The sequence below is a fragment of the Ceratosolen solmsi genome, unplaced genomic scaffold (assembly GCF_000503995.2).
Source record: "Ceratosolen solmsi marchali unplaced genomic scaffold, CerSol_1.0 scaffold30, whole genome shotgun sequence".
NCBI lineage: Eukaryota > Metazoa > Arthropoda > Insecta > Hymenoptera > Agaonidae > Ceratosolen > Ceratosolen solmsi.
Window position 1 is genome coordinate 4,802,078 of NW_011948421.1, and position 20,195 is coordinate 4,822,272.

The window sequence follows — 20,195 nt, forward strand, 5'->3', positions numbered from 1 at the left end:
GTGTGTGTGTGTGTGTGTGTGTGTGAGAGAGAGAGAGAGAGAGAGAAGCAGTAGGAATCGCTTTTTTCGCAGTGATGTGCGCGCGACGCAGACCCCAGTGGTGTAGAGTGGGAATTAGGTCAGTTTCTTTGCGTCTCTCTTGTCAGCTTTTCTCGCTCTCACTAGCCGGTGAGCTTGGTGAGCCTGGCAGTTTGTGTACAGCTATCCCCCGACAGTTTTGCTCGGTTCGAGCAACGGATCGCTTCGACACCTATCAAAGTTCGACACCCCCTTTTCGCTCATACACGCGCTTCCTCGATTTGTCAAAATTAATATATTTACACATTGTCTTCTTCGATAACTAGTAAGGAATTATAATAGACATTCTGCACTAGGCTACGTGATTGGATAATTTTTAAACTTAATTATTTGACCTCACAGCTTGTCATAGTATATTGAGACGAGAACATAATGGCAGTAAAACGTGTAAGTCAGCTATTATACATGGAATATAGTATCATTTGTTCTTAAGGATAGTAGAGAAACGAGGAAATTATTCAATTTTATGATGTGTATAGTGTTGGGTTTTTTCACTTGAAAAAAGTGAAAAAAGCGAGAAAGGGTAGTTTTTCAATATTGGTAGCAAGTGATAAACGAAGAAGACTGCACGTGTAAAGTCAAACGAACGTGTAGTTACGAGCTTCCAGTGGTAAAGAGTAGTTTTTTATTTCTCCTCTTGTGCGCGTGTGAAATGACACCGAAAGCTACGAGCAATTATTTTACGTGGAGCAGCAGCCACAGCGAGACAGCAGTAGCCAATCGTGCTCGTATCGAGGTGATTGTTTTGTCGATTAACGATGTGTTCAGCAATATGTTCGAAGTTGAGGGCTACCGTTCGATAATGGTTCTATATTTTTTTTTTACAATTTGAGTATTAGGTGTGCCTCAAATATATAAAAATGTTTCACCCTTAATTTATAATTATCTTCTAAAAGAATTAGAGAAACTGGCATATAGTCTTTTTAAAATAAAAAACAATTTTTTTCGTAAAATTAAAATTCAATTTAATTAATATAATGCAGTTATATAGTATTACAACACATAAACAAACAAACAAACAAACGAACAAACAAACAAACACACACACACACATACATGTATACATGTATATATATATATATATATATATATATATATATATGTGTGTGTGTGTGTGTGTGTGTGTGTGTGTGTGTATTAATATATTATAATAATAAATGTGCAATATCAAATTAAATTTCAACTAATTTTAGTAAATTTCATACATTAATTTAGCAAAATATTTTAAACATTGCTTTCAAATTAATATTATTTCAAATTAATGTTCCTTGTAAGTAATAACAAAAGAAATACTTTGATCCATTATATATATTATTATAGATATTATTATTTTATTATTACTAATATCGAAATATAATTTAAAAATTAATTTGATATTACATTAAAGTATAATGTATAATTAATAAATATTAAATTGTTTTAATTTATAATTTATGTAATATTACGATGGGGAATATTTTTGATTTATTTATTTTTCTTATTTCCTTACTTTCAAAATATAGTTGAATGCTTATGTGATTTTAAGTTATATTCATTATTTTTTAATAATTTGTATTCGTTATTCTATAAAAATTTATTATTCTTATTATTATTATTCATATTTATTAATATACTTATTAATATTATTATTCATATTCTTATTATTAAAATTAATAATAAGAAGTAATAATAGAATAATTATTTTGTTATTTTGATATATATCATTAAACATAATAATCATATTTGTGAAAATGTTTATATTATATCTAATAATATTTTTAAAAGGCCAATAAACTATTTATTAAGAGTTTTAGAATTATTTATTCTATTTACTATAATAATTAAACTCACGAAAATAAAAATATGTTATGAATGTAAAGGACAAAAAGAATAATAAAAAAACGATAAGCGTATATATTATATTAATTATACACTAAATAACAATATAAATATAACTAAATATACTGATGTATTTTGTTTTTGGATCATATAATGTAATAGAATAAAACATTACGAGTGCAGCTGGTTTTAATTTATATTATATTTTCAGAATTAATTTTATTATTTATGAAATGTGTAATCATGTTTATTTTCAAAATCAATCTGTTTCTATTATTAAATAAACAGATTAGTATATTGTTTAAGATGTAAACGCATAATAAAATTCAGAAACCAAATGAAGAAATTATAATAAAAAGCTTTCGTAAAATACATTTTTATTTATTTATCGTATTCAGAAATTATATTTTCTTCTATGATAAAAAGTCTTTGATGTTTGTTTAGTCTTTTACTTATTCACTTAGTCACAATTTATTCACTGCTAATTCTCTGTACAGTGCATTAAAAAAATTGTAATTGTAATAAAATACTTTTTATTAAACATCTACTATACTTTTCATATTAATTAGCTGCCTTAACATATAAAATTAATTTATGTTTATACAAAATATATCACAATAATTTAATAATGTTAATTGTTAATAATTATATATATAAGAACAAGCGCATGGATAGTTTAATTATGTATGTGTATTCAGATTCAACGTATATCATGAAACAATACAAAACAGAAAAATCAATTACGCATAATAAATTTGTAACGTCAAAACTAAAAATCGTAAGAAAAATATATAAATATATTAAAACATATAAAAAAATTCTATCTGCAAATATTTTTCGTTATTAAATATACCTAAATAACAATTATCTTCTATAAATACAGTACAGCATATTTAATAAATAATCTAAAGAATATGAAATAAATTGATCATTATGTAATTATTTCAATATATTTCAAATATTAAAAGGGAAACTAAGATACAATTATATATCGAAATTATAAATTATCATTTTAAAAATTCAAAACACATCCATTATAATAAATATATTACAAATATATTGAATTCAATACGTTATTTTTTTTTTATGACTAAATATATCAAGCAAATAAAAATATTGTTATATTTTATAAAAAAAATTTAGCTTAAATTTATTCAAAATACTTTTAATGCATATATAATTGTTGAAAGTCGTAAATAATATTATAATATATTTCAAAACACAATTAAAGGACAAAAATTCTTCAAATATATGATAAAAGACAATTATATTTTAAATTAAAATAAAACATTTCATGTACTCTCTCGTTTTAATAAAAATGAGAAAATTATCGTCGAATTTTTAACTTCTGATACTTCTCGTTGCAGAGAGTAATTCATTCAATTTCAGCATATTATGTTATTTATAGCTTCTCTTTTTGCTTGTATTCTTAGACTCGACCATTCAAAAAGTCCAACTTGAAAACTACCCTATAATTCAATCAAAGCAATCAGATTCTCACTTTAAAATTCAAATAGCATATATAATTTTCTGCAGTTAAAAATAATTTGTTTATATAGAACTATAAAAAGCTGGTGAAACTTCTCTCAATGTTAAATTATATATTCTTAATAATGCTTGTTTTTAGTATTAAAATAAATCGAATGTACTGTTAATTTTTGCTTTGGATTTTATTTTTTCATATATTCTCTTATGATTACTTTTTTTGGCTCTTATAATATATAATTTGTCGCAATAGATCTAACTTTAAAAGTTGTGGCTTTATATGAGGATGATTGAGCTACATAAAAAAAAAATACAAATTGCAAATTAAATTCATCTTTAAATTTTCTTTTTTATTTGTGAATTACGTACCTTTAATAACTTTAATAATTATTTATATAGTGAATAATTATATATAGAGTGTAATTAATTTGATAAAAATATTAGTATTTTTAGTAATTATAAATTATAATAACTACTACGATTTAAATTTTTGTTTTTTCATCTATTATTCTTATTCAACTATAAAATGTATTTTTTATTTTTAATTGAATTGTCAAAGGCTAGATTCATGATTATAAAGATTAAATTGAACTAATATGTACATACATTCAATTTATGTAAATTATATATTAACTTAAACATAGACTAAACAATTTGAACATTTTGATGAAAAAATTTATTTTAAAATAGACATTTGTAATAGATTATGTTTAAATATTACTAAAAGTCAGAAATAATAAGTGAGAACTTTATATTATTTAAAATCATTGTATCTCATGAAAAAATGTTTATCTATTTAAACTTTTATTCTAACGCAAATGAGGTAAAAAATATAGAAGTTATTTATAATTTTAAAGCAATGATCACAAAATTTTCTATTATTCTGTATTTAGAAATTGATACTTAAGATATAGACCAAGTAACTTATCTTTTATTAGTTATGACTAATTTATAATTAACACTATTTTGCAATTCAGTTTATATAAAAAATATTTAGTAACAAAAACTGATAAAGTGATAGTGGTGATTTTTTAAAATAATTCTTTGAAATTAAATACAATGTACAATTATTTAAGAATTTGTAGTTAATATTTCAAGTATCATCTATAATCAGAATATAATACAAACATTTTTTCAATATTTGAGAAGTAATGTAATAATAGTTAGATAATAATTATTATAAATTTATATTATAAATAATTTATACGAATTTCTTCTTTAATTATCATTATAAACTATTATAATTTAGGGATTTTAAATATTTTTTTTTCATTTTTGTTTCGAACTTTTGTGATATTAGATATTTAATGTGTTAATTAAAATTCAAGGCCATTTATTATCTTAATAATATTCTCAGAATTACTCGACCTTTTTATTATCTATTTAAAATATTATTATCGATCTAATAAACAAAGCTGAAATTCAAAATTAATAATAAAACGTTATTTGTTTATCTTCAATTCAATTAACAAAAGTCAATAGTGTTATTCTAATAAGAACATGAAATGGAGTAAAATTGTAACAATTAATTGACATAAAATTTTTTTTTTAATTATACATTAGTTTTCAGTATTTATATTTCATTTAAATTAAAGATAATTTTATAAATTTTTCAACATTAATTGAAGTTTGGCTATATAAGTATTATATATAGAAAATTTTATTAAATTATCATGTTATTTTCTTTTTTTTGAGATAATTTAAAAATGTTGTTTTAATGTAATAATGGCATTTATAAAATTATTATTTTATATTATCATTTGTATAAAGAATTCTCGATCGATAAAATAGCAATAATATCTATAAAATAATAATAATATTGAATTTTTAAAAACAAAATTTTTGTAAGTTATAAAAAAAATTAATTTTTTATATTGGGAAACTTCGTATATTATTTTATTATATATCTTATATCTCCAAAATATAATTTGCATTATTTCAATTTCTCGTATATGTTGGTCTATGCATAGTTCATTTCTTTTCTTCTGTTTTTCTGTATTGTGTCGATAACCTCAATAGGTGCCACATCCAAGACTCACTTTGTGCTTTCATTCATAATTAGGAATGTCTTTATATTTAAATGATTGAAAATAAAATCTCATTATCCAACGATGTATTTATATTTATCACATTACGAATTAGTGGAATTTTTTTTATAGTTTTTCAATTGATTTTCAATAGATTGTCGTCTATATCTATCTTAAATTTTATATAAATGGTTTAAAGTTTAAAGTGGTTTCAAGTTCGAGAAAAATAAACCAAAAGAAAAATTACTAAATGATTTCATTAATTTTTTTACATTTATATCGAATAATTTTTTAAAAGAATAATAATAAATATTTTAAATACTTATGTCAACATTATCAGTTTTATATTAATTTTAAACTATTTAACTATTTTAACTAGTTATTCATCCTCACTTTAATTGTAATTTCTTAATTTATAAAGTGAGAGTATAAAAACAGCAAAGTATTTTTCATTCATATAGGGCTAATTATTTACATGCTTCATTTTCATTTATTATAAATTATATTTTTTTCGTTACAGAAACTATTCAAAATCAACAATGTGGATTAAATAGCTATTTAATAAATGTTGCAATTTAATTCCAATTGACTGCAGCTTCATTAAACATTGTTAACTATTTCTCATCACAAAATAATTTTAGAATTATTTTCTTCAAGTTTAGAAGAAGAAAGAACATTGATAATAGAAATGAAACAATTCTCCGATATGAAAGGTGAGTTGCTTATTCAATTAAAATTTAGTATTAAAAAATGAATAAACAATAATTATCATAAGAAAAAAAAAATAATATTAAAAAATACATGTAAGTCAACTCGAAGTATACATGCAATTTTTCAGTCATGTGAATAAAATTAAGACATTTTTGTTTATTGAGGTATACAAAGTTTTCATATTTATTTATTTACTTCGTTAATATTAAAAAATATGAGTGTTTTATACAATATATGTATTTGTTAAAAATATAGTAAAATCATTTATTTAAAATAGTTATACATAATTTTCGTGAATTTGATTATATATATTAATATAGTGCAGAAATTCAGTTTTTATTTTACTTCAGTTTGTAAACTTTGTTCAGCTTATAAGTTTGGTACTATATAATTTTAGTAAATAATGAGAGCATAGTATTATGAATAAGTTTTTTTTTTGCAATTTGTACATAGTATTCTATACCGCGATATTTATTATTTTCTTAGATGTTTATTAATTATTAAATGTAATTATTATCAATTACTATCATAAACTTCTAACTTATTTAAATTAATTTATTTTTATTAAATTTCTTTTTTTGCTATTAAATTTCTCTCATTGCTATTGATTATCAGGTAATGCTAATTGCATACGAGTTTAATGATTGCAAATCATTTTGAACTATACTCGACAGAGCTAGCAACAAATATATATAAAGCATATGTATACAAGTATAACACTTTATATAATATATATGATATATATTAATATATAATATACATTACCTATATATCGAGATTAGTGATTTATTAATTCAAAATCACATAGATTAAGTTCAAATTTAATGTGAATAAATACTACTGTAATTTTATTGTATTAAAAAGTAATAATTTTTGGTAAATCAAATGAAAATTAGAGAAGTATTTAAAATTCTTTTTGGGTAAGAAATCTAAAATCTAACAAATGTAAAACAAAAAGGTAAAACGATGTATATATCTATATATAAAATTAAGGCGAATATGTTAAAAAATCTTAATGATGCAAAACATAAATTGAAGTTCAATTTAGTAAAAAGTGTAAGAGTTTTCTAAAAATGGCTTTAATATTTATTTTTACAACAGATATAATTCTTCTAAATATGTTATTACTACATTGATTTTAAATAAAAATTTTGTTTTGATATTTGTAGAAAAATTGTGTTTCTTACGAAAGAGATGCAACTTTTACGTTACATCTTAATAATAAGATTTAGTTTTCTGAAATATTTATAAAAGCACATCAATTGTAATATCTTTTATGGAAATTTTTAATAATTATCCAAGTATGTAAAGTAAGGCTTCGAATTAAATTTTTATTCCAATAAGTCAAATACAAAATTTTTTTATACTTTTAATAGCTTTAGAAATGATTAAATTGATATTTCTCATTGAATCAAATCATATCATTGTCTCTTCTTTGTTCATAACTTAAGAAGAAAATTTTCATAATACTATTTTGAAAGTGAGCATCTCATTTATAAATGTATTTCAAATATTTGAGAAAGTAGATACAATTGTGTGAATTTCTCGTATATAAAATATTTATTATATATGAAAATATAAATATAATAAATGATTAGTTTTAGTTAAATATCCAAATCACTCACTTATGCCAGCATATATTCTATGTATTCTTCTATTCCTGCTTTGTTTATATTATTTGTGTGCTATGTATATGTACATAGCCACGAGTATTCTTTTTCTGCAATATAATATTATTGGGCATTCATGTCGCGTATTTCTTCCGTATTACATATTCTGCACATGTTACATTCTACTCTGTGCCACATATATCTTTATCAGAGCATACACGTTTCATCCATTTTCTTATACCATACATCTCTACTTTATAACTGATGAAATTTCAATTGTAATTGCTTAATCACACGTAAAATTAATAAAATGTGGCCAGATAATTAATTATTGCTTTAATATAAATTAAATATAATTTACAATTTTTATTTAATATAAGTTTTTTATTATATAAATCTAAAATTTCATGTGATTTAAACAATTTATATGTTTCAAAACTAGCTTACAGCAATTGTACTTTAAATTAATATATAATATAATTTATTAATAAAATAATATTTTGAATATTTTGTTAAGATTCTCTTTATTTCATTAAATTATCAATTTATTTTATTACAAAATTTAATATAAATTATTATATTATAGTCATATAATTATCGTATTATAGTAATAAATTGAAAAAGGTTTACATAAAAATATTTTATTTTCATATTTCACTAGAAGAATATTATATATTTTAATTATTTTATTAACTACTCAAGTAGGAATGTAATAATTTTGAAATATTATCTAAAAGTTTGGAATATATAAAGCAATCCAATAATTGAATTTTATTTATTAAAAACATTCATAGAAACATAAAATATTTAAGGTAGCTAGTAAATATTCTAAAAAAATCGAATTTAAAAATGCATCATAGAAGAATGTATAACAAACGATAATAGAGTTTTAATAATAAAATGTTTAATTGAGAAGTTAAGTTGTAGAAGTTAAGTAATAAAAGATAAGAGAATTGTTTCATATCAATATATTAATGAAATAATATGAAAATATATTAGTGAATAATAGACAAAAATATTTTAATGAATTTTCGTATAATTTAACACTATATTTTTATATTTTTATATAAGTAGAAGCAAAAATTTCAGGCGTTAACATAGTAATTTATACTTTTACCTCTATTTAATTTTGTTCAATGTCCTAGTATTACGATTCTGATATATTGATCACTCGGTAATAAGTAAATATATGACTGTATATAAATTCTCTTTAAATACTTTTAAACTAATTCAAGATTTTCAATTTCTTTATACAATATTGCTATATTCACTTATATTTATTTTATAATAAGTAACAATTATATTATAATAGCTATCATCAACATTAATATATATGTCAGCTGATAAATATAATTTTAAAAACTTTTTCAATTTTGTTGATTTTAAATTAATAATTTTATTAAAAAAAAATTTTTTTCACAATTTTATGTTTTTAGAATGATTTATATTTTATATTTATACAATATTAATGTGTGATATCTTTGTCAAAATTTCATAAGAAATTAATTAAAAAAATTCCTATTAAAAACTTTTAAAATGTTTCAATAATTAAAGTATTTAGGCATAGAAAATATTTACATAATATAATTATATTATAGAATATTAACAGAATATATATAAAAGTTTCCGAAATTAATATGAAATTAATTTCTTTGAATTAATCTATTTTAGTTCGTCGCAAACATTTCATTGAATTATATGTAATAAAAATAATAAAGAAATATAAATTTTATATGCATAATATTATGTGAAAATAAATATTTTATTGATACAAGAATAGTATTAATTGAAATAAAGTAAATTTCTATAAATAAGAAAATGTTGGGCATATTTTAATAATATATTAGAATTATTAATATTAAAAAGATTATTAAATATTCTAAATATAAATTTCATGTTTTATACTAAATAAGTTCGATTTATGTTCAAATATTTTAATACGTAAAATATATATAGATTATAATAAGATTGTATTATTCGAAATAAAAGTATTATATATATATGTATATGTATATTTTGTACTTCACTTTTTCGAAAATATTTTCATAATTTGTATTATTATATTTCAAATGAGATAATACAAAAATCGTTTTAAATCCAATAAATATGACTGAAATATGTATTATATTTATGGTATTTTTATTATACTATAATATTATTAAAAAATAGTTAGGTACTACAAAAAACTTAATTATATTTGGTTAATAATTAAAATTTCGGATACGATTATTTTTCTGTGCTATAATGAAAATAAGAAAGAAAATAAAAATTGTTGTAGGAAATAAAAAGAATTCGAAGAAGAAGAAGAGGGGCGAATCTATGTACTTTGGTGTGTTATAACATAAAAAGATAATAATCGTGCAAACTATAAAACAAAAGCCATAATAATATATTTTTTTAAATAGTAAAAATGAAGTGATCGTCACAAATAAATTAATAATTAAGCTCATTATTACAGTTATATTCATAATATATTTCATTTCTTGTATATATAGGATATGAATATATTTAAGTAAAAAAGAATTACTAGATATGTTTGTATATTTACAAAATAAATATCATAATTCGAATAAATTAGAAAAAATTAGAATAAATTATCTAGGTGTCTTATTAAAGATTTAAAATAAAATGTTTCCTAATTAGAATTTATACAATTTTTTATCAATTACTGCCTGTTTCTAGTAGAAATTCAGTTGAATTTTTGATGAGTAAACTGAAGCTTAATGCATATATATATATATATATATCCGTAGTATATTAGTTTTTATTAGCATAGTATAGTATATTTAAGGTCTGTAGTATAGTGTTTTAGCTAATTCAAGATAAATCATTCACAGCTGATAAGGCGTGTTCATTTATATATGATAGATTCGTGATGTAGGGCAGATATATTTTATCGCATTTTAATTATTCCATAAAATGGACTTGAAAAAAAAAAAAAAAAAAAAAAATTAAACATCTTCCGATTCAGTTTAGAAAACATCTGTAATTAGAATGAAAAGTTTCAAGATTCCATTCCATGCTAAATATAGATATGGCATTGATTAATTTCAGTTTGATAATATCATAACTAATAGTTATGAATCATTAAAATAATATTTATTTATAATTTTTTTATTTGATTCTTTTATTTACATGTAAAATTTCATTTTTAATTTATTTAAAATCTTTTAAAAAATTTGCTTTATTATATAAATGACTAAACTAAACCAAAGTAATCTGTAATTGTTATTTTATTTAAGATCAATAATAATATTTCAAAAATTAAGCCATTAAATATTATATAAGTAGAATATTTTTTAAATTAACCTCATAGCATATATATTTTTATAATTATTATCTTATAGATATAAGCGGCAATAATGAGATTGAAAACGAAAGCAATGCACATTAGAATGCTTGCTTTTGATATTGTTTACGATAACATTATCCTATTGTAGATGCATTTTAATTATAAGCATAATTTATATAAGATTTTTACATGGATCTGGTAACCGTCTTGTTGATAATGCAGAGTTCACTTGGAACTACGTAATATAACAAGTATATCTTATAGTACGGTTAGTTAGTGAGCGGCTTTACCAAATGCGCACTAGCATTTTAAGTTCATTGATCCCCGCACGTGCACGTAAATAATTTGTACTAATGCTATTTGAAATGATTTGCTAATTTGCCATAAATTCTAATATCTCGAGCATGCAAGAATTGATGAAAACTGGTGAAATTTTTACAGTTTAATTGTATAAATCGATTAGTCCATTTACGAAGTTGATAATGACGGCATCTATTAGGCGAGGAAATATAAATTTAAAGTACTAAATAGTTGATTATGCATCTTATAGAAGTAATACGTGAGTAGTAAATACGACTAATTAAACATCGAATCCTTTTGCCAACCCTCACCAAGCATCTCTCTACTGACTATAGCAATCTCATATATGCACAAGTGCAGATTGCTTTGCTCAGTGCCGCAGGGATTGCTTATGCACGAACATTAAGTATAGTTTCTCTCGCGTCTTTAGTAATAATAAGGTAACTAATGACGAGTGCTATAGTTCTAAAATTCTAGATATTCATTCAATGTATACACGTTGCATGATTTTTATATTTATGTCTTTAAATTTTTAAAATATCATTTATTTATCAAATAAGATTGATATTCATATTTTTCTCTTTAAAATAAGAATATCAAATCAAATAAATATATAAAAAAGAAAAAATCGCACATATTTCATTAATATACTACATTAATAGGTGATGTATGTAGTATATGTAATGAAATACAAGATCTTTACTCAATAACTTTAAGGTTCTAGTAGATTGATATCAAGAAAATTACCTGCATTTCTTCAATATATTTATTCTTCTTTCCTCAATCCATCTTTCTCGCATGTTTTCTATTTATTTCTCTTATGTTATTTATATTTATCTCGTTAATTATATTTCATTGATGTGACTGATATCAATATTAAATAAAATTGTATACCCATTTCAAATATGGTCATATGTAGATAAATAAGTAGATGACAAGCGTTTCATTATTTGTCGAGATGTACTACTGTCGCCTGAATCCACTTCTGTCAATTTCAGTCCTCTGCTCATTTACAAGAGTGCAAACATTTACTCCATCTACTCTTTTGAAGAAAATAAGATAAAAAGTAAAATAGAAAGCTGCACTATATTCTTAAGTCGATAACATAAACTATATAAATAATAGGCCTTTAAAAACTAACATATTCAAACCAAATAAATTTTATTTAAGTATGCACTGACATAACTAATATTATAATGTGTGCATTAAGTATATGATTAACACATGAATTATTCTCAATTTGGTATATATATATATATAATAATATAGTATAGTATAACTATAATAGAGTATAGTAAAAAATACGTTTTATTTTCATTTAGACGATATATATTACCGATAAAAATAATAAAAGTTTATATTTACATTTTACTCCTAAGATACTTATTCCTAATTTTTTATTTACTTAATATTATTGTGCATATTTTAAAGTAAAAAATATCAAGAAAATAAATGTTAATTTAATAAAATGAACAGTTAGTGTTTGTTAAGTTGAATTGTTTTTAAATTGTAGATTGTAATGAACTATTTCTAGGTTGATGGCTTTATAAATTTGTATATGTACATCTGCGTACATTTATGTATGCATAATATAAAATCTATAGTACTGTACTATTTGATATGTACTCTCAAGTCTACTCTTATACTAATATTTTCATAGACGTTTCTAATTTATTTATTTTACGATCAGAACAAATGCAATTTAATTTATGCATTAATATATACATTCTGAAAAATGTAATTAAAATATACTACATATTCATAAATTTACAAAATTATAGTCGATGATAAAAAAATATGAATTACAAACTATGTAAATTATTTTTTAACAATACAAATTTTTAAAAGTAAATTTAGTTAAATATGGACACTTCAAAATAGAAGAGTTTAGTATATTTTAGCTTTTATTATAAAATTTTTGAATTGTGTTTATTTTATATCTTGATAATATAAAATTCCGTGATATTAATTTTAATATTTAATTTTTATTATTTGTTTCTTCGAAAGTATATCTAAGATCATAAACGAATTCGATTGTTTTTTTTTATCTCTTGTAATATAAAAGATCAAAATACAAAACAGTTATTAACAAATATTACTTGAAGCTTAAAAATTTATATATATAAATATATATATATATATATATATATATATATATATATATATACATATATATCAAGCAAAACCAATTACCTCGATTCGAAACTTTTTTTCTTCAAAGTAAGCAATTTAAATATTTCTATTATCTAATATAAAGTATTTCTTCTAATATGAAATATAAGAAATGTAAACAAAAGTAACAGAATGTGTAAAGCTGAAAGTTGAATTATGAAATATTTTAAACCATTTTCAAATTTTATTTTTGTAATTCAATTTATTGATATTATTTTCCCCTTTCGATAACAAATGAAATCTGTTCCTTCATTTGAAAACTCATATATTTGTTTTGCCACCATTTATTAGTGTTTCTCCGCCTTATTTGTTATTATACTCTTCCACCTTCTTTTTCTTATGGGAAACAATGTAATATTATTAATATCTAATAAATCTCTATATAAATGTGGTATGTAAATATGATAAAGTCATCGTCTCAAATATCTGAATCATCATTAGAAATATGTGAAATAAATTCAAACACCAGTATATATTTACATCGCTTAATTATGTGATATTTTATGAATATATTATATTTTTATTTATATAAATTAAAAGTTGTTTATTTATTTAGTTATTTAGGTACAATCTATTTGATTGCAAATATTTAACTTCATAAATTCGTGATTTATCCAATAGATTTAAATTATCTTATAATCTATGTTATTTATACATTGAATTGTCACTTTTGACAATCTATCTATCCGTTTTATATATAGCTGCATTATTAAATTACTTTTTTCAATTTGCCTTTCTTTTAAAAATTTTTAAATCGATAATTACATAATTAATTATTTATATCTGTATTCGCACATAATAAATCGTTTTGTTAACTTTAATATTATTTAAACGTTCCTAATTTGTAATTTAATAAAATGATAAATGTTATGTTAAATTCAACCAAGATTAATAAATACATATCGGATGTTTAAACGAATAAATTTATATAGATATTTCTGTGACGTTTAGGAATAACATTGGGGATATTGATAAGAATAATATATATGAACATTTGGTACAATGAAAATAAAATATATGTATAAGAGGCAGCTAGATAAAATATGCATATTGACAAATCTGATAGCTATCATGTTTGTTAAATATATGTATATATCAGTGGCGTTTGGCTAAACATAATGAACAATGAGTGAAAATGATCTAAACGCTGCTAAAATCCGTATTTGGCAGAAATTTGAATTGCGTGAAAACAATGCCAAGTCCATGGAATGGCGTCGTGCCACAGTCTTATGAATTTTTAGCGAACAGTACACTACGCATTCACATATTCCGTGCTTCAAAGTATAAATGCCAATTGCCTGTACAAAAAGAACGGTGACAGCCTCTAACGACTTCACACAATAGTACGGGTCCAAATCTTCTCCCCAAATACTTTCTCCTGCAAGTATCAAAGAAGCAGCATATGGTAACTTTCTTTTAGTACCAGTTCTCTTATCTGCCGGCATTAGTACATGAGTACAAAATACTTACATTTATGGAAAAAGCTGATAAAAGCATCTCGTTACTGATGTGACCCTGTTTAATCTTATAATTCACTATAGCATATACCGCTCTTTCTCAGTGCATAAATCATGTAAATAATTATTAAAACAACTAATGAAATATGTAATATATTTATGATTATTAATATATTTATTATTTATTTATTTATTAATCATGATTATAAATCCTTCTATAAACTACAATTTGTATCTTTTTTCAATATTGTAAAGAAGAAAGAATCTAAGAAGAAACATATATATATATATATATTTTTTTTTTTATATATTTTTTGTATAATATTTTACACAAAAAATGTATTAGAGTCGATGAATATAATTTATATTCAGTAATAAATACATATATTTATGTGTATATTTTACTTTTGTGACTTACATTATCAAATTGTAACTAAATTTCTATAAATGATAATTATTGGATGCTTCTATAAATATTAAATTTTATATGAGTTAATAATATTTAATAATAAGTAAATATATCTTGAATATACGAACTGTATCTTTTGGTAAACAAATTTTAAATATTATGAAATAAATGGTTTCAAATTAAAATATGTAATATGCATTATACAATAATTCATTTGTTATTGCTTAAGATTCTTATTCGAAGTTTCATATTTTATATATTCAATTCTTCAAAAACTGAATATTACTTCATAAATAAATATATGAAATCATATTTTAAATAGTTATACGCAAAAATTTGTTGAAAAAATTTTTTCTCTAATGTATAATTTAATCATATTAAATACTTATATTATAAAATATAAATATTTCAAAATATAAACAAACTTTAAGAGGTAATACCGTCTTTTTAACAATTTATAGTATACTACTATTACGTTTGCGAAAAAAATTTAAAAATATAATTTTTTTAAATATATTTAATTATAAAATTATATTATTTTAAAATTGAATATAAATTAATCTTCCTTACATAATAAAATTTTTTTTTAACCAATTATTATAACAGATATAAATTAAGCTGCTTATTCTTTATGTTCTTTTATAATTTCCAACACACTTTTAAAACTGTATTGAATAGTTAAGATTATATGATTTATATTAAGATTATTATGATTCATGTTAATGAGCACTGTTGAAATTTTTGTCAATAATGAAAATATAATCTTTGATTTAAAATAAGTTTAATTTGAGATAAATATACGCAATTGAGTAATACATTATTTATAAAAGTCGGAGAACATTCATCGTGGTCGTAGGCAATATCATATTTATGTGATATTGTTGCATATATATTTGAACTATACTTTTAAATGATTATTCTTTTTACAAAAACTAAATAAAAATTAAGATGAATATTAATAAAGATAAGAAGAAAATAAAGATGAAAGTTAAGAATTTCGTTTTTAAATTAATATTCTAGTATACAATCATTTATTGAATAAAAATTTTATTTGATAATTAATAAAATAGGTTAATATTATTTTCTATGTTTTTTCTCTTCTTCTAACTTTTGAAGCCCATTAGTAGACAGTAAAACTTATCCGATGATTTATGCTGAAGTTTATTAAGTCGTCTGTTTCTATAGAAAGATAGCACGACATGACAGTGTGCTGTTTTCAAGACTTTTTTACTTTTTAATTTTGACTTTCAAAAAGCTTCTAAATTCTATTCAAAATTATAACTGAGCTCAACTTCTGTTTAGCTCTTTATTTTGCTTTAATGATTTTACGTTATATTTACACTTTTCCGCTTTAATTTTTTTCTCAATAATTTAGTTATTGTCTTTATATTTATAGTATTCCAATTTCGAAAATTCACAAATTAGAAAGAGGTCATTTATTCATATTTCTCTTTTGATGACCTACTTTTAAAAAATCATACATTACTATACTTTCTTATTTTTTTTATCTATCATTGGAAACTTTAAATTTATACAACAATTTTAAAAGGCTTCATTTTAATTTTAACAATATAAAAACTTAAATTTAAAAATATAAAAATATAAAATTATTATTCATTACTTATAAGTATTGAAAGAATAATAGGAAAATTTCGATAAAAATAATAATTTTAATCGAATATCAATTTATTATTGTATTTAGTTTAATTTTTAATATTTATAAAAGAAATACAAGCTAATTGTAGATTTATTTTATACGTCTCAAAGGTTTAGTTTTTAAAGTTTAACAAATAATAACTTCTGGATAAATAAGTGGCTATAATAATTAAGAATATTTGATACTTCGTAAAATAGAGAAGTTCAAAATAAGTCATAATTAATTTAGAAACTTGAAAATTGAAAAAATCTATACGAAGTTATAATGCAATTTAATTTAATATAATCAAGCATAAATGCAAGGATGAACAATTTTATAATAAAAGTTATATTACATTACATTATCATATTGATTTTTTGTATTTCGAAATATTAAAAAAGAATGTTTATTCAGAGTAATTACATTGCTTTACAATTTATAAATTGTTTTATAAATTTTTCAAGCATAACAAATTAAATACTAATTTCTAAATATTTACTTAAAATTCAATATATTTTCGTATTTAAACAAGATTTTCAGTATGCATTTTTGAATGAAATTCTTATTGTTATTGAACAAAATGGTTCTAAATTTAGTTGTTATTTTATGTTATACATATTTTTAAATTACAAATAAATTTCATATAAATATCATTTGATATAAATTAAAATTTATCTTCTTAAAAAATTTCCTATAAAAATTAACTTCGGATAAGAAAAACTTATACATACTGTAAATTTATTGCATTTGGAGTCATAGTATTATAAGTTTTAAACTATATTAAATATAAATTAGTCTATAGATAATTTTGAAAATATAATCACTAATAATTTTCCTTGTAATAAAATTTCCGGTTACGATTGATACGTATTACAAATCTAATTCCGTTATAGTGGTAATTGACTTCATATTTAATGGGAAGATAAAGTATTAAAAATTACAGTACAAAAATATTGTAATGCAATTACATTTTTACGAATTAGTTAAAAAAATATCCAGTTTAAGATGAATTTTGAATATTCAATAAAATGATGAATATGATTATTTATCAAACGGCAAGTTATAAAATATAAAATGAAGAAAAATGAAAAATTTATCATTGTAATTAATTCATGAAATAGAATATAAATATGTGTGTGTGTGTGTGTGTGTGTGTGTGTGTGTGTGCGCGCGCGCGCGCGTGTGGGAGTGGGTATATGAGGACGCGTGCGTTGTATCTATATATTCTAAAAATGTTTTTATTTACAATTTTGTTCGTATTTCTTTATAAATAATATATATTTATCTAAATTATCATATTATTTTAAATTTTTATGACATTTCTAGTAATTCTCTTACATTTGTATTTATCATAGATATGCAAATTATTTTCAAAAAGTAATACAAATTTTCGGATTGTTTTTGAAATCGTTTTTCAGATTTTTACTTTTATCAAATAACGAATTTAGTGATTAATAATAGTTCCTTTGAATAATATTATATCATAACCTTCACATTATTCGTTTTATTAATTTAAGGACTACAGAGCTTCAATGGCTTAGAAACTTCAACGACTCGAGTACTATCTCATTCATGTTTCTAACGTATACGATAAAAGGAAGATTAATGTTAAAGCATCACTGTGAAAATGTATTACCTCTACTATGTGAGCAAATTAATTTTATCCTTTCACTCTTCCCAATCTATTATATACATTGTTTTCTATCCAAGCTACTTTACCTCTAAACATTAGCAGTGGTTAAGAGTTATTATAATAAAAAAATCATTCATAGTTAAACTTCTTCATATGTACTACATATATACATATGTTTTTTTAAAGTTTAAGATATGATGCATCCCCAAGTTATTTCTGTAGGGTTATTCATTATAGCTTAGATATAATTGCTATCTTGACAAAGTTTAAATATAATTAAAATAATAAAATTATGTAAAAATACTTTAATAATATTGTTTCGATATTTTGAAAAAAAGGGAATCAATAATTATAAGAGCAAAAACGGCGTCGGTTTGAGTTTGCTTCCTAATTGTATTTAATATTGACTAAATTAGTCCTGCTTTTTCTGGTTGGCATAATTTTTTATACGGGTAGGTTATGTAACCCCTACTTCTTCAACGTAATATTCACTCGCTGTACTGTTTTACCTCTTTTTCAAAACTAATATATCATTCTAATCCCAGCGATGATCCAACCTTCCTCGTTGTATTTACTACTGGATCGGAGATCTGGATAGATTTTATATCATATGGATCAATAGGATTATTGAGATTCATACATTTGAAGTTAATGCAAGAATAATGAAACGATAGTATAAAAATATTTATTTTTTTATATCTCTCGATAATGTACCTATCTATTAGTTCCTTGCAAATGAGGGAGATAAAATATTTTAAAAACGTTATGATAAAGATTTTATCGATTTTTCATTTATCTATGAGTAACAGTTTTTATATGAACAATAAATCTGAGCGGTCTTATTTTTTTGTGAATATAATATAAAAGTTATATATGTAATTACAAGAATTTGTATTTCATTATTTTAATTCCAAAATTTTATTAAATTATTCTTAAGGTATAGAATAAATGAAAAATAATAAGAAAGAATGTAAAATAGAAAAAAAGTGAAATAATGAGTTATAAAGAAATAAAAAAAAGAAGTATTTATAGTTAATTCTTATTGAATAACCTTGTGTATTATTTATCTGCGTTTATACATACATAATTAATGTTTTTGAAACAGAAAGAAATATATTTATATATTTACTTAATGCTATATAAGTAAATTTTTTAATTATTGATTTCATGATTGGGCATTTAATTATTATTATTAGCTAATTGTTATTAAGAAAATATATATAAGAATATTATATACAAGAATATATATATAGAATATAATAAAATTGATTAATTTTAATTAAAAAATGCGATTTATAACTATTTAATATAATAAAATACATTAATTATTGTATTTTTAATATTCAATCTAAATAGCAAATGTCATGTCTGATTGTGAATTTAAAAAAGAACTATAATTATATTTAAAAGAATTATAATTTAAATTAAAAATTTTATTTTATAAAAATTTTGTAATATTCATTATAAGTTAAATTTTATTAAAATTGTATTTATAAAAAAAGAAAAACTAAACGATAATTCTCTAGATTTATTTTTATATATGTTAAATAAGAGAAATTAATAAAAG

The 20,195-nt window shown here is 21.3% G+C and overlaps 1 protein-coding gene across 1 annotated transcript in view; it reads left to right on the forward strand.

Moving 5' to 3' along the window:
- The first annotated feature begins 236 nt into the window (after positions 1-236).
- The window catches only part of LOC105361406 (uncharacterized), a 57,877-nt gene continuing 37,918 nt past the window's right edge, over positions 237-20,195 (forward strand). Inside the window, exons 1-2 of the mRNA XM_011498579.1 lie at positions 237-465; positions 5,929-6,121. Of these exons, the coding sequence (XP_011496881.1) occupies positions 6,097-6,121 (25 nt within the window). The 5' untranslated portion in view covers positions 237-465; positions 5,929-6,096. The remainder of the gene's footprint in view (positions 466-5,928; positions 6,122-20,195) is intronic.